The 13,617-nt window shown below is 43.1% G+C and overlaps 1 protein-coding gene across 2 annotated transcripts in view; it reads left to right on the top strand.

The window, feature by feature from the left end:
* The window catches only part of FBXL7 (F-box and leucine rich repeat protein 7), a 300,913-nt gene extending 287,668 nt beyond the window's left edge, over window positions 1-13,245 (top strand). For both annotated transcript variants that reach the window (XM_068234588.1, XM_068234587.1), the window contains exon 4: window positions 11,989-13,245. In XM_068234588.1, coding sequence (XP_068090689.1) covers window positions 11,989-12,725 — 737 coding nt within the window. In that variant the 3' untranslated portion in view covers window positions 12,726-13,245. The remainder of the gene's footprint in view (window positions 1-11,988) is intronic.
* The last annotated feature ends 372 nt before the right edge of the window (window positions 13,246-13,617 follow it).

Below are 13,617 nucleotides of genomic sequence, written 5' to 3'. Positions count from 1 at the left end.
ACAATGTAGTAGGCTAAAAGGTTTTTTGTTTTGTTTTGTTTTTTTACATATGCACAGGGGGAGATATTGGTTGCTGGGCAGTTGGAAACTTTATTTCCCACAATGCAACAAGGTTCACAGAAAGGAAATTGTCATGACCGTGGTCAAGTTCCTCTTTAACAGACCTGGGCCCATAAGCAAATAACGTTTTCTCCTGAGTTTTCTTCTCGGAGATAACTTTTCAACTTCTTTTTAAATTAACTTTTCAGTACTTTGCAATTGAAAATGTACCAAAAAGTTCTAAGTACATAATTACAATTTTTTTGTGTGTGTATTTTCAAATTTGCTAGTGGTCTAAAGGGCATTTTATTGATGACAAGGTGTGAAAATAGCACCTTGGAGAAAACCCCGGAGAACATGTTAATTGCCTATGGACCCTGCTGTTCTAGGGCAGAGGATGTCATTATTTAGAGGTCTTAAAGCAACTTTTTCACTTTCACACGTAATGAACTGACCATGGATTTGTTTTTCATTTTCCAACACTTTTTATTGTATTTCAAATCACACAATATAGCGGTATCCCTAGTGGTGCAGATGTTCAAAGAAACTAAAATCAAATGTGCTATTGCATTTTCAAACATCCACCTCTAGAGAGCATATAACACAGCCTGTAAAGGTGAAAGAAAAGAAATCTGTGTCTGCTATTGGCAATAGCAACATCTAAATCTCCCTTCAGCTGATGGTCAATGCCTCTAATCTGTCACCCTCAGCCACTCACACCTATGGTATGGACTGGTATAATGCATTTCAAGGTCCTTCCCCTTCATTAGATGACAGGGGCTATTCCTAGCCAGCAACTTAAAGGGGAACTGAAGAGAGAGGTATATGGAGGCTGTCATGTTTATTTCCTTTTAATCAATACCAGTTGCCTGGCAGCCCTGCTGGTCTATTTCTCTGCAGTAGTATCTGATGAAAACCAGAAACAAGCATGCAGCTAGTCTTGTCAGATCAGACTTATAAGTCTGAACCACTGAAACACCTGATCTGCTGCATGCTTGTTCAGGGGCTATGGCTAATAGTATTAGAGGCAGAGGATCAGCAGGGCTGCCAGGCAACTGGTATTGATTAAAAGGAAATAAACATGACAGCCTCCATATACCTCTCTCTTCAGTTCCCCTTTAAAAGGTGTGCATGGGCATAGTTTAACTTTACATGCACTTGGAATAACAAATAATTGAAAGTACTATGCCATCTTGTGGTCAAATTCTAAAATATCATCTTGATAAAAAGAACAATTATTACACGTCTATAAAACTTCCTTAAATCATTGCAATCAAACCATATTAAATTAATTATTGTACTTTTTTTAATTTACACTAGATTAATAATAATTAAATGTATTACTAAACCTTGCTTTTTATACCAGCCTTATATATGGTGTCTTTATAATATGGAAAACAATGTATGGGGTTATTACAATTCCAACACACAAGGGACCTATTTCACATGTCTGTGACCTCTAACAGTATTTTTAGATCATGACCTATCACATGGCAACACCATTCAAAACCCAAGTCAAACCCACTGGAGGCAATTCATATTTACATGCTGTCAGGGCCGTGCAGAGGGTCCTTAAGTGGGGGGTGCTCAAATTTCAAAAAGGGGCCTCACACCCCCCCCCCCCCCCCCCCCCCACCACCACCACCAAACAGACCGGAATCAAGTTAAAGTGTACCTGAGACGGGGGTTTATACAAAATTTACACACATCGGGCTTCCTCCAGCCCCCCCCCCCCCCATCCCCAGTAGTACGTCTAGTCGGCGCAGGTGCAGTCCGCTGTGCGTGCTCCCCTGGCCAGAAGTGTTTTGCACTACTGCACAAGAGCAGAACACTCCTGGCCAAAGGAGCACACGGCCAGGCCACGCATGCACAGTACCGGAGGACTTTCTGTGGCAGAAGCTACAGGCAGCGGAGGACGGCGGCATGGGATCGATAAGGCCGGAGGGGGCTTGAGGAAGCCCCATGTATGTACACATTTTTTTCTATCCCCATGTCTCAGGTTTACTTTAAAGTCAGTGCCTCCCTCCTTCTCCCAGTCCCACCCACACCATAGACACCCCACCTTCCCTTCCCCCACCCCTGAAAAAGCACATTACCAGCCAGGCCATCATCAAGATTAAGTGAAAGTCAGGGCCTCCCGCTTGCTCCCAGTCCCACCCACATCGGAGCATCAAGTATTGAAGTTAAGTCAAAACCCCCTTTAGCTCTCAGCGTGAGGACGTCATCAAGCCGCATGCCCTGGTAGCATGGAAAGAGGAGACCAGAGCTGGTGGTGCGATCTGCACGGGCGAGAGGCACAGTGAGTAACAGCATGGGCTGCCCGCTATCACTGCAGGGGGGGGGGGGGGGAGGAAGGATACCGGCCACTGCAGGGGGGAGTAGGTTTAAAAAATGCAGCTTTGACGACCATGTGATCGCCAAGGCTGGAATCGCATTTTTGATTTTTAAACGGCGTTGGGCAGAGCTGGATTAAGACTGAATTGGGCCCTAGGCAAAGTGGCAACTTTGGAGCCCCTGCTCCTATCCCTGGTTAGAACTAGTCCATATGAAAGATTTAAAGAAAATTAAACATGATGGTGACACATGGGGTGGCTCAAGGGTTCTAATGTGACATGGGGGGGGGGGGCACTGGATCTGACACAGGGGAAGGGCACTGAATGTGACATGAGAGGGCATAGGGGTGCTGAATGTAACACAGGGAGGAGGGTGGGGGTACTGAATGTAACACAGGTAGGGAGGCACTGAATGTCACACAGGGAAGGGGGCACTGAATGTCACACAGGGAGGTGCACTGAATGTCACACAGGGAAGGAGGCACTGAATGTCACACAAGGGGGGGGGGGGCACTGAATGTCACACAATGGGGGGGAGCCCTGAATGTCACACAATTTGGGGGGAGCACTGAATGTCACACAGGGAAGGGGGCACTGAATGTCACACAGGGAAGGGGACACTGAATGTCACACAGGGAAGGGGGCACTGACAGTGGCGTAGCTAAGGAGCTGTGGGCCCCGATGCAAGTCTTACAATGGGGCCCCTCAAGCACTCTATACATAACAATTGATACGGCGCACCAAAACCTGACAATGGTAACTACAGTGTCAGAGGTGCGAGAAGGAGATGGGGAACAGTTTGTTAATGATTACCACTATTCAAAGTATCTATAGAAGTGATTATTATGAGCACAGGACCAATAGAGAGCTAATACTGTAGTTGAGGGAGGGCCCTTCGGGGCCCCTCTGGCCCAAGGGCCCCGATGCGGTCGCTACCGCTGCACCCCCTATTGCTACGCCCCTGGGCACTGAATGTCACACAAGGGGGGGCACTGAATGTCACACAAGGGGGGAGCACTGAATGTCACACAGGGAGGGGGCACTGAATGTCATACAAGGGGGGGGCACTGAATGTCACACAAGGGGGGAGCACTGAATGTCACACAGGGAGGGGGCACTGAATGTCACACAGGGAGGGGGGCACTGAATGTCACACAGGGAGGGGGGCACTGAATGTCACACAGGGAGGGGGACACTGAATGTCACACAGAGGGGGGGCACTGAATGTCACACAGAGGGGGGGGGGCACTGAATGTGACACAGGGAGGGGGGCACTGAATGTCACACAAGGAGGGGCACTGAATGTCACAGAGGGAGGGAGAGAGAGAGAGAGAGAGAGAGAGAGAGAGGGGGGGGATAGAAGCTAGAAGAGAAATAAGCACATGGTGACACAGGCTAGCTAAGTAGGGAAATAGACAGGGAGGTAAACAGCCACACACTGAGGGAGGAAGAGAAGGAAATAAATGCTACACATTAGAGTACATACATTTCTCAAGGTGGGGGTTGGGGAGAACTTCACTCACTGTCTGCAGAGGACCTTAATTCTGCCATTCAGCAGCCAGAGTACGGAGCAGCCCTGAAGGAGATCCTCACAGAGATAAGAAGCAGCAGGGTAGCTGAATGAGGCATCATCACTGATAAGAGAACTAGCTGATCTATCCCTGTCCCCTCACTGTACTCAGGCTGTGGCGTGCTACGCTGTGCTCTGACAGCCAGTATACTCCAACCGGAAGCTGGGAATATGAAGCAGCAGCACAAGCAGCAGGACAGGAGAGCTGAGATCTCATGTAAAGTTTGCGCTGTGTGCTGATCTTTCTGCTCCTAATTGCTGTCATGCTGTCAGACTCGTAACTGCCACAATATGCTCCGGCTTAAGGGGGAGAGGGGCGCGGGCTCGGGTCCCTTCACTCCAGTGTTAGTAGTACCCCACATGACTGCGGCACTGACCTTCCAGCAGCAGCAGATCTGTTACCTGTGAGCTGCGGATGGCTGCTCACTCATTGTGCAGTCACTGAGGGCACCGTTACCTGCACCGTTTGTGCAGTGGGGAAAAGGGGCCACATGACGGGGAATTTCAAAAGGGGGGGTGCTCAAGCATCCCCAGCACCCCCCTCTGCACGTGCCTGCATGCTGTCATCACAGAAAATGGATTGGGAATATAACAAAAAGCCGTATCAGATATAATTGTACCCAACAAGATGATTTATGTTATACAGAGTCAACATCTCAAAGGCAATTTACTTGAAAAGGATACATTGAGGATGCCCTGCACTTAGGATTTGAAAAGCATTTTGAGGAAAAACTCCAATCTCAGTCCACATGTCAAAAACCTGAGCGGTTTTTGCCTTTTTCATGATTGCTAACTCAGTAAAGGACCAGCCCTTAAAGCATTGCTATCATATAAATCCAGCATAGTGGGGTCTGAACCCTCTATAACAGTAATTATAGATTGACGGTATACCTTGAAATGAATCAGAGCACTCAGTATATGATTTTATATAAAAAAATTGTATTTGCTTATCATACAGCATATATATAAAATATGAACAGTTCCAAGTAGTGTTTCCTTATAACAGTATTCTATCTTATCAAGGCTTTATAGCCAAGCGATCATCAATCATCTAAGTACATTCAAAAAAGAATATAACAGTTGTGTTATGTAGAATAAGATCAAAAGTAGTCTCATCTGTATCAATAGCTGTGTATCTAGTAGCTGTGTAAAACTTGTAGTAATCTTCTTAAAGAAATAGCATAAAAAATAGCTTCTAAAAAACTTCTTGCTAACATCTTAATAAAACTTAATTGTGAAAAAATTAATAAAGTAAATCACCAGAATATTAAGCATATTACCCCTTCTCTGTCATCTCTTCAGCATCTAGAACCATTTGTGGGAAGGTAGCTTCTGCCTCATGTGTCTTCTCAGGAGATTGTTGGGCTTCTGCAAACTATGAGTTCTTAGCCCCTACCTTTATAGGGGTAGGAAGCAATATGGCTGCCTAATCTGGACTTTCCCTGAATCCCAGACTCTGATTGGCTAAAGCTTCCGTGCGTCAATGCTTTATCATTTTTTGAATACCTAAATCACAATATTATTGTTTATAAATTCTTAATTACCTTATCTTGTGGGAATTAACGTCATTTGAAGTGCTTGACATTTTGTTTAGGTCATTTCTGACGCACGTAATTAAAAATAGACGTCAACAGCCATCTTGTCTGTTGGCTGACCCAGACATGGAGACTAAACAATGTCATTCATGATGCATTTCTGATAAAGTGTTTCCTGTTAATTATGTTGGAATGTCTTGGTACTTTCCCAGGTCAGATTGACACTAACACAGACCTGCAAGAACCTTCAGCAATTTAAGGCTTATTAAAACATACAGGGCTTCTAATATACTTATTTAAATATAAAGCTTATTATATAATTCTTCTTAAAACAATTAATCATATAAGGAATAATTACATATTAAATCTTAATAATATAAAATCAATGTCTTTCTTATAAAATAAATATAATGTCCACCGGCAGAGGTCAGCATTTCATAACAAATAACAAACAGTATTAATAATGTTGTGGCATCATTGAATCATGTTTAACTAATTGGGAAAAACCCTTGTTTTATATTTTATATCTCTCATATTTTGACTTTCTCTGTCTGGGAAATGTTTTGCTGGCCTTGGCCTTCAACCAAGGAACATGTAAACAAAATTGTCTAGAACCAAAACAATCCCACAAGAGTGTTTTACTGTCTCAAATTATCACTAGCTTTTAAATATATTTCACAGTATTAAAGTATATTATATAGGGTTTAACAATAACTATTTATTTCTTTGGAAGGACTGTATTGATTATTAATATTTATATATACATACACATATGACAGTTTTTCCTGCATAAATAAAACCGCTAGAATTCTGACACACACCCACCAGGGAGGACAAGTATTTGTTTTTCAGTATCACTCACAGTAGCAAATCTTCACATATCAAAGTAATTTTACAGAGGAACTGGCACATGTGTGTTGAAAGACATATATTAGGTCCTACTTTGCCACCACACCATCGTGCTCTGCAAGGCTTGATATTTGAAATAGCCACAATCAACATTTCACTAGGCCCCATAGCTATGCCCAGAGGTAGTCCACTTCCAGTTATCACAGAACTACTGATGTTGTAAAGCCTAGGTTCTCAATGTGGTACGCGTTCCCCAGGGGGTACTACTGATGGTTCCAGGGGGTACTCAGTCTTGATACATTTAACCAAGAATAACAAATTTAGAGTTTTAGAAAATGATAAATCAAAACCAACACCAAATTAGTGTTTTAGCAAATTAAATGCAATAGCAAATGCTTGGAAATGGTTTAGAACCAATTATCATGTATTATGATTAAATATATATTTGTCAAAGGGTACTTGTTTACTATGCTAGGGGGTACTTAGTGAGTACTGGGTTTTAAAATAGGTACATACCAATAAAATGTTGAGAAACACTGTTGTAAAGCATGATGTATCAGTTTTCCATATATTTCCAATCAATTGAACTTCTTTGTCAATGTCAAAGATTATAATATAGTAAAAAAGTTTCCAGCCGCACTCCCCTTCGTAATTGAGGTGCAAAGATCAAGTCCCCAGAACACAAGGTTATATTCAATATATCTCAAATCAACAGAAGAGCAGCACACTCCAAATTAAATGCAAATCATTGTGACTATTTATTGTACAAACAGTCCTTCACATAGAGAAGTGTCACAGACAGGTCCCGGCAACTTGCATTACATAGGAGTCATGAGACCCCCATAGTCCATCAAAGGCATTCCAGCACAAACCTGTCAATAATCAACAATTGCATAGTCTGAAGGATGAACGAGTCCAACATGCAGCTGCAACAGTGTCTGTTGCAGCTTTTTTAACACGTGTGCATGTTAAAAAAGCTGCAACAGACACTGGCCGAGAGCTGTTTTGGGCATAATGCCTGTCCTCAAGCTGTAAAACAGGTTTGTGCTGGAATGCCTTTGATGGACTATGGGGGTCTCATGACTCCTATCTAATGCAAGTTGCCGGCACCTGTCTGTGACACTTCTCTATGTGAAGGACTGTTTGTACAATAAATATTCACAATGATTTGCATTTAATTTGGAGTGTGCTGCTCTTCTGTTGATTTAAAAGATTAAAATATACACATACAACAGCTTATTAATTCTAACTTTAACTTTTGTGGGTGCACTCCCAGTAAGTCCAAGTAATTTATTTATTTTTCCTCATGATCTTAAAGAGAACCCGAGGCAGCAAATTTTAATAGAAAAAAAACACAGTACCTGATCCATGGGGCTAGTCAGATCAGGTAGCCACAATCCCCGCTGCTATCTGATGCTCACTTTTACTGACCCCTGGGGTCACAACACTGGAAGCTCTGCTCTGTGTCTCTCATCACAGAGCAGAGTGCAGGGAGGTGGGGGATCAACATGGGAGAGGCAGAGCTGCCCTATTAGAGCCTGGGAAGGGGTGTTAGAAACCCCCCAGTGGGCGTCTTACAGGAGTGCCTCTCCTGCTAGGGACTCCCCTTCCCCCTCGAGATGCCGACAAGCTGCATGTCGGCAAATTTGAGGGCTCACAATGCGGGGGGAGGAGGGGGTTGGGTCAGAGAGCGGTGCATAGGCGACACAGAGGCATGTCAGGGCCCAGGAAACATGCTTTGTGACCCATCTGCATGACCCTCCGCCCCCTCGGGTACACTTTAAGGAGATCCAAATGAATCTATGTTGGTTTAGTACTTCCTCCTTTCCATTTCTCCACCCTTTCCCAATCTATCGCTTTTTCCATTCCTTTTCCCTTTCTTTCTTTCTTTCTTTCTTTCTTTCTTTCTTTCTTTCTTTCTTTCTTTCTTTCTTTCTTTCTTTCTTTCTTTCTTTCTTCTTCCTTCCTTCCTTCCTTCCTTCCTTCCTTTCTTTCTTTCTTTCTTTCTTTCTTTCTTTCTTTCTTTCTTTCTTTCTTTCTTTCTTTCTTTCTTTCTTCCTTCTTTCCTTCCTTCCTTTCTTTCTTTCTTTCTTTCTTTCTTTCTTTCTTTCTTTCTTTCTTTCTTTCTTTCTTTCTTTCTTTCTTTCTTTCTTTCTTTCTTTCTTTCTTTCTTGAATTCAGCCCCCTCTCCTTCTCCTTTCCCTCCCATCTCCCTTTCACATTTTTGGTACCCAATTTTAGGAACGCATTGGCTAATTGATCTTGGTGCACATTGCTCATTTTTCACACCTCTCCTTCCCAGGCTTAGTTCAATCCTTCACCATTTTGCATGATTTTTATTATCATTTACTATCTCAATATTCATGTTCATGGTTGTTCACTGATAATTACACATAAGATTCAGCAGTAGCAGGAATATCAGATCCCAACAGTCTTGGAGGATCAGGATAGGTCACTGCTGCACTTCTTTAAGATATGGTATTCATATCCCAAGATGTTCACCTGACATACAAAGTTTATACTTTTCACATTTCAAAACTATATTTACAGTATTTAATTATTTTATCATTTCATTTTCATTTATTATTTATTTTCGATATATTATCAGTGTTATATTTTAATTTGAACACTGCTTATTTTAAAGATTTTAGGTTTCTAAAGGAATAATTAATGTGTTTATAGTGACTAGAGATAGTAAGATGCAAATTATTTTGGCTTGCATGACATCTAATGCAAATCATTTGCACAGATCAGAGCAGGACACTGTCTGGGGAGTGGAAATTTGTACACAGAGCTGGAGGGAGACCAAAGCAGGACACACAGTTGAGGAGGACCAGAGCAGGACAAAGAGTCAAAGATCATTGCAGGACTCAGAACTGGGTAAGGACGGGCAGGATCAGAGCAGGACACGGAGTCCAAGATCAGAGCAGGTTACAGAGTTGGGGGAGACCAGAGTAGGACACAGAGCTGGGGGAGATCAGAGCAGGACATGGAGCTGAGTGGACCAGAGCAGGACACTGAGTCAAAGATCAGAGGAGGACGTAGAAGGCTAGAGCAGGGCATAGAGCAGTAGGGAGGAGGGGAAACATCAAGCAGAGTGGGACACCGAACGCAATGATCCAGGATTTTGCAGGAAAGAACAGTGATAGGAGTGGAATTTTGCTGAAAGACTGCAACACATGGTACTTAAAGTGATTGTTGGCAAAAGCCAGGGTGTAACAATAGACCCTGCAAGGGATACAGCCGCAGGGGGGCCCAGAAGCCACAAGGGTCCTGTGGGGGGAGATTTTTTTTCCCCTGTCCTGAAAGTTTGACAACTAAGGGCACAGAGAGTAAAAAACTTTCTGCTTTCTGCACAATTGTTCTTATGACTGCATCTGCTCAGCCACTGATAAGGGATCATACAAAGTTTTGTAAACAAAGATTTGTAGACAGTCCCTATTCAGTGTGCAGCAGGCTCTAGTGTACATCGACCAGCCCCCAACCTCCCTAAGTGCTGTGTACTGTAGTGATGCTGGAGAAGGCTGCAGAGCCAATTCTGCTCCATCAGAGATAGACAGAGGGAGTGTAATAAGCAGAGGCTGGGAGCACACTCGTCTGTCTGGTTTCTGCATGCGTTTGCTGCACACTATGGGCTTGATTCACTAAACCGTGACAACTCAAATATCACACCCTATCAAATATCACACCTTATGAAAAGATATCACACCTTATGAAAAGATATCACACCTTATCAAAGATATCACACCTTATCAAAGTTAACGCTCCTTATCAGAGTGCATAGAGAACGCTACGAAGTTATGCCTGCTAATTGGCAATGGCACTCGTCCTGTCCTGAGCCCCTGCGGGTTCGTAGCACTCGCTATGCTACTCTGATAAGGTGTGTTAACTTTGATAAGGTGTGATATCTTATCATAAGGTATGATATCTTTGATAAGGTGTGATATTTGAGTCATCATGGTTTGGTGAATCAAGCCCTATGTGTCAGGAAAAGAAAAAAGATATCCCCATAAACAGCACCAGACTAATAGTATTCAAAAATATAAATCTTTATTGTTTTCCAAAAACCATCAGTTATAAAAACACCTAAAAAGGTCTTTTTAGGTGTTTTTATAACTGATGGTTTTTGGAAAACAATAAAGATTTATATTTTTTGAATACTATTAGTCTGGTGCTGTTTATGGGGATATATTTTTTTCTTTTCCTGATACAATTAAGTTCTTTCCCCCTAGCACATTCTAATTGTTGTCTTATTATAAATATTATATCCAAATTGTCTTGCATGGTGCTGGCCCCCATCTTTTTGAGTGAATCAAGCCCTATGTGTGTCTGTATGTGGGAAAACATGCACATTTATCACAGAAGCTAATATAATTGATAGAGAAAATGCATGCAGTGCTTCACTGCTGTCTGTTTTTATCTGCATGGGGAAACACATTCAAGTGCGCACTAGCCAATTGAATAATATTGGTTCTCAGTTTTCCTGTGCAGAAAGCAAGGGAGGGGCATCCAAAGTTTCGCAGGGGAGCCCAGTGATTTCTAGTTACGCCCCTGGCAAGAGCGTCCTGTGCAGACGCAGTACAAGGTTTTCTCTTACTGCGCCAGCACAGCACGCTCTCACCGACGTGAACTGTGTGCATGAACATAATCCACACGGACAGGGCCGCACAGGTGCAGTGGACCATTTACTGATCAGTCAGCAGAATCAAAATTAAGCAGAGGTGGGGGAATGGAGGATCGTTGAGGACCGGCGCGGGCACAGGACGGCTGTCTGGTAGAAGCATCAGGTAAGTTATGGCCCATACTCACGGGCTACAATTGTCGCCGCAACACACGGCGTGCGCGTGTTGCGGCGACAGGTCGCCCGTGAGTATGAGGCGCAACACTGGCGCGCACCCCGAACCGTCGCTCATCGCTGCTGTCGCCAGGCGATTGGCGCGGTCAATCGCCTGGCAACAGTTGCCACCGCAACTCCGCCGCAACTGTCGCTAGTCCGCGCGGGTATGCGGACTAGCGACAGCAACCAGCGGGGAATACCCTGAGCTTCCGGCGGGGGGAGGAACATCAGCGACAGCTTCCTTCGCATTAGTTGCCAGGTCCCTCCGCCGTGTGCATGAGGAGGGACCTGGCGACAAGCTGTCGCCGGCCTGTTGCGCATACGCTCCCGTTTGCTAGCGACAGGCCACAAATGTAGCCCGTGAGTATGGGCCATAAAACTCTTTTTATTTACTACAGTTTAGGTTCACTTTAGTAGGAGGTAAGATAAAGTATTTGCAGAAGACGGGTAGGTGTTATTGTGGGTAATGAATGTGCACTTCAGTAAGATCGGGAGGGTTCTTGGGGGCTCAGGGCTGGTCATACAGATGTGATTGTGAGCTCTGTGCAGGTTTACTGTGTGTGGGTTATAACTGCTAAATATTCATGATGTCATTACGTTTACTTAGCTTTATTAAAGTTGTCTGGATGGCAGTGAAAATAAGAAAGAGAGTAAACATCTTTTTACAGAATTGTACTTGCGGGTTACATTTATATGTTGATGTTTTTCTTATACTTAAACAGCAGAAGATTCTGGAGTGTGGAACATTTGTTGCACAAATGTGAAATCCAATACAAATATAATGAGACTTTCTTTTTGTATTAAATAATATCTTTCTCTTCATAGGTTGTTCTAAGGTGACGTGTATCAGCCTGACCCGCGAAGCTTCCATAAAGCTGTCTCCTCTGCACGGCAAACAGATATCAATCCGTTTTTTGGACATGACAGACTGTTTCCTGCTGGAAGATGAGGGACTGCACACTATAGCAGCCCACTGCACTCAGCTCACTCACCTCTATCTGCGCCGCTGCATCCGCATCACTGATGAAGGGCTGCGATATATCATGATATACTGCACATCCATCAAGGAGCTGAGTGTTAGTGACTGCCGCTTCGTCAGTGACTTTGGCCTGCGTGAGATTGCCAAGTTGGAATCACGTCTGCGGTACCTAAGCATTGCCCACTGTGGAAGGATAACTGACGTGGGCATCCGTTACATTGCCAAGTACTGCAGCAAGTTGCGCTACCTCAATGCTCGCGGATGTGAAGGCATCACAGATCATGGGGTGGAATATCTTGCAAAAAATTGCACAAAACTGAAATCTTTGGATATTGGAAAGTGCCCTCTAGTTTCAGACATTGGATTGGAATTCTTAGCCCTCAACTGCTTTAACTTAAAACGCTTGAGTCTTAAATCCTGTGAAAGCATCACCGGCCAAGGGCTACAGATCGTGGCTGCCAACTGCTTCGACCTACAGATGTTAAATGTCCAGGATTGTGATGTGTCTGTAGATGCTCTACGGTTTGTCAAGCGGCACTGCAAGCGTTGTATCATTGAACATACAAACCCTGCCTTCTTCTGAAAGAGGCTATGAGTTAAGGCGCATAACAGTCTTGCACAATCAGCAGCTTGTTCATACGAGGTTCTGCTTTTTTCTTTCTATAACAACAAAAGAGTTAAGCGTTAGTATTTTTTCCTGCAGTTCAGATATATAGAAGTTTGGAGAAACAATTATGCATTCAATATCAATGTGTTCATATGTGCTTTCCTCAGCTAAATCACAGTGATTAGGCCTCTAAAATACCACATGAAAGCCATTTGTGCCATTGTGAATGTGTGAGCATGCAAAGTGCAGCATTTTGTAGAACATGACAAAATGATGTGATATACTTCAGATAGGAGATTTTATATGACGGAAAAAGATAGCACTTTTTTGTTGCAGTAATTTGTTCTAAAGAGAGGGAAGCATAAATTCACTGGTAAAATGTTCATTGTAATCACACCCTGCTACCACCTATGTTGTATTAATAATAACCTTTTTATACTTACTTGATATTTCTTCCTTAAACAAGAATTTAAATAAAATAAAAAATCGCCACATATTTCTTTTGGCTTTTTTTTTTACTTCGTTTCAGCTGTTATTTATGGATTAACGTGAAAGAAGACCATCAGACAAAGCTGTGAGTTGTATTTGTCAGAGAATAATCAGGGCTGGCTGTATGCACAATAATCACACTATTGATTATTGTTGTTCTGATGATCTCCATCCTTGGTGTTCCTGAGAATTGGAATTGACCCTGGGCTTTTCATCTTCTGCCTTCCTGCAGTAAATGCATTACTGTGAGTTTTTCTTTTCTCTTGGCTCATGTGGCCATTGGCTGAGTATAAACAAGTCATGTAATTATTTATATGTGTAAAGTAAATGAAGGAAATCAGTCGGGTAACAATGCGTAATGTGTAAAGTCTTACATTTT

The sequence above is a fragment of the Hyperolius riggenbachi genome, chromosome 5, assembly GCF_040937935.1.
Source record: "Hyperolius riggenbachi isolate aHypRig1 chromosome 5, aHypRig1.pri, whole genome shotgun sequence".
Classification (NCBI taxonomy): domain Eukaryota; kingdom Metazoa; phylum Chordata; class Amphibia; order Anura; family Hyperoliidae; genus Hyperolius; species Hyperolius riggenbachi.
The sequence above is the reverse complement of the archived record's forward strand: the minus strand, read 5'-3'. Positions and strand labels throughout refer to the sequence as shown.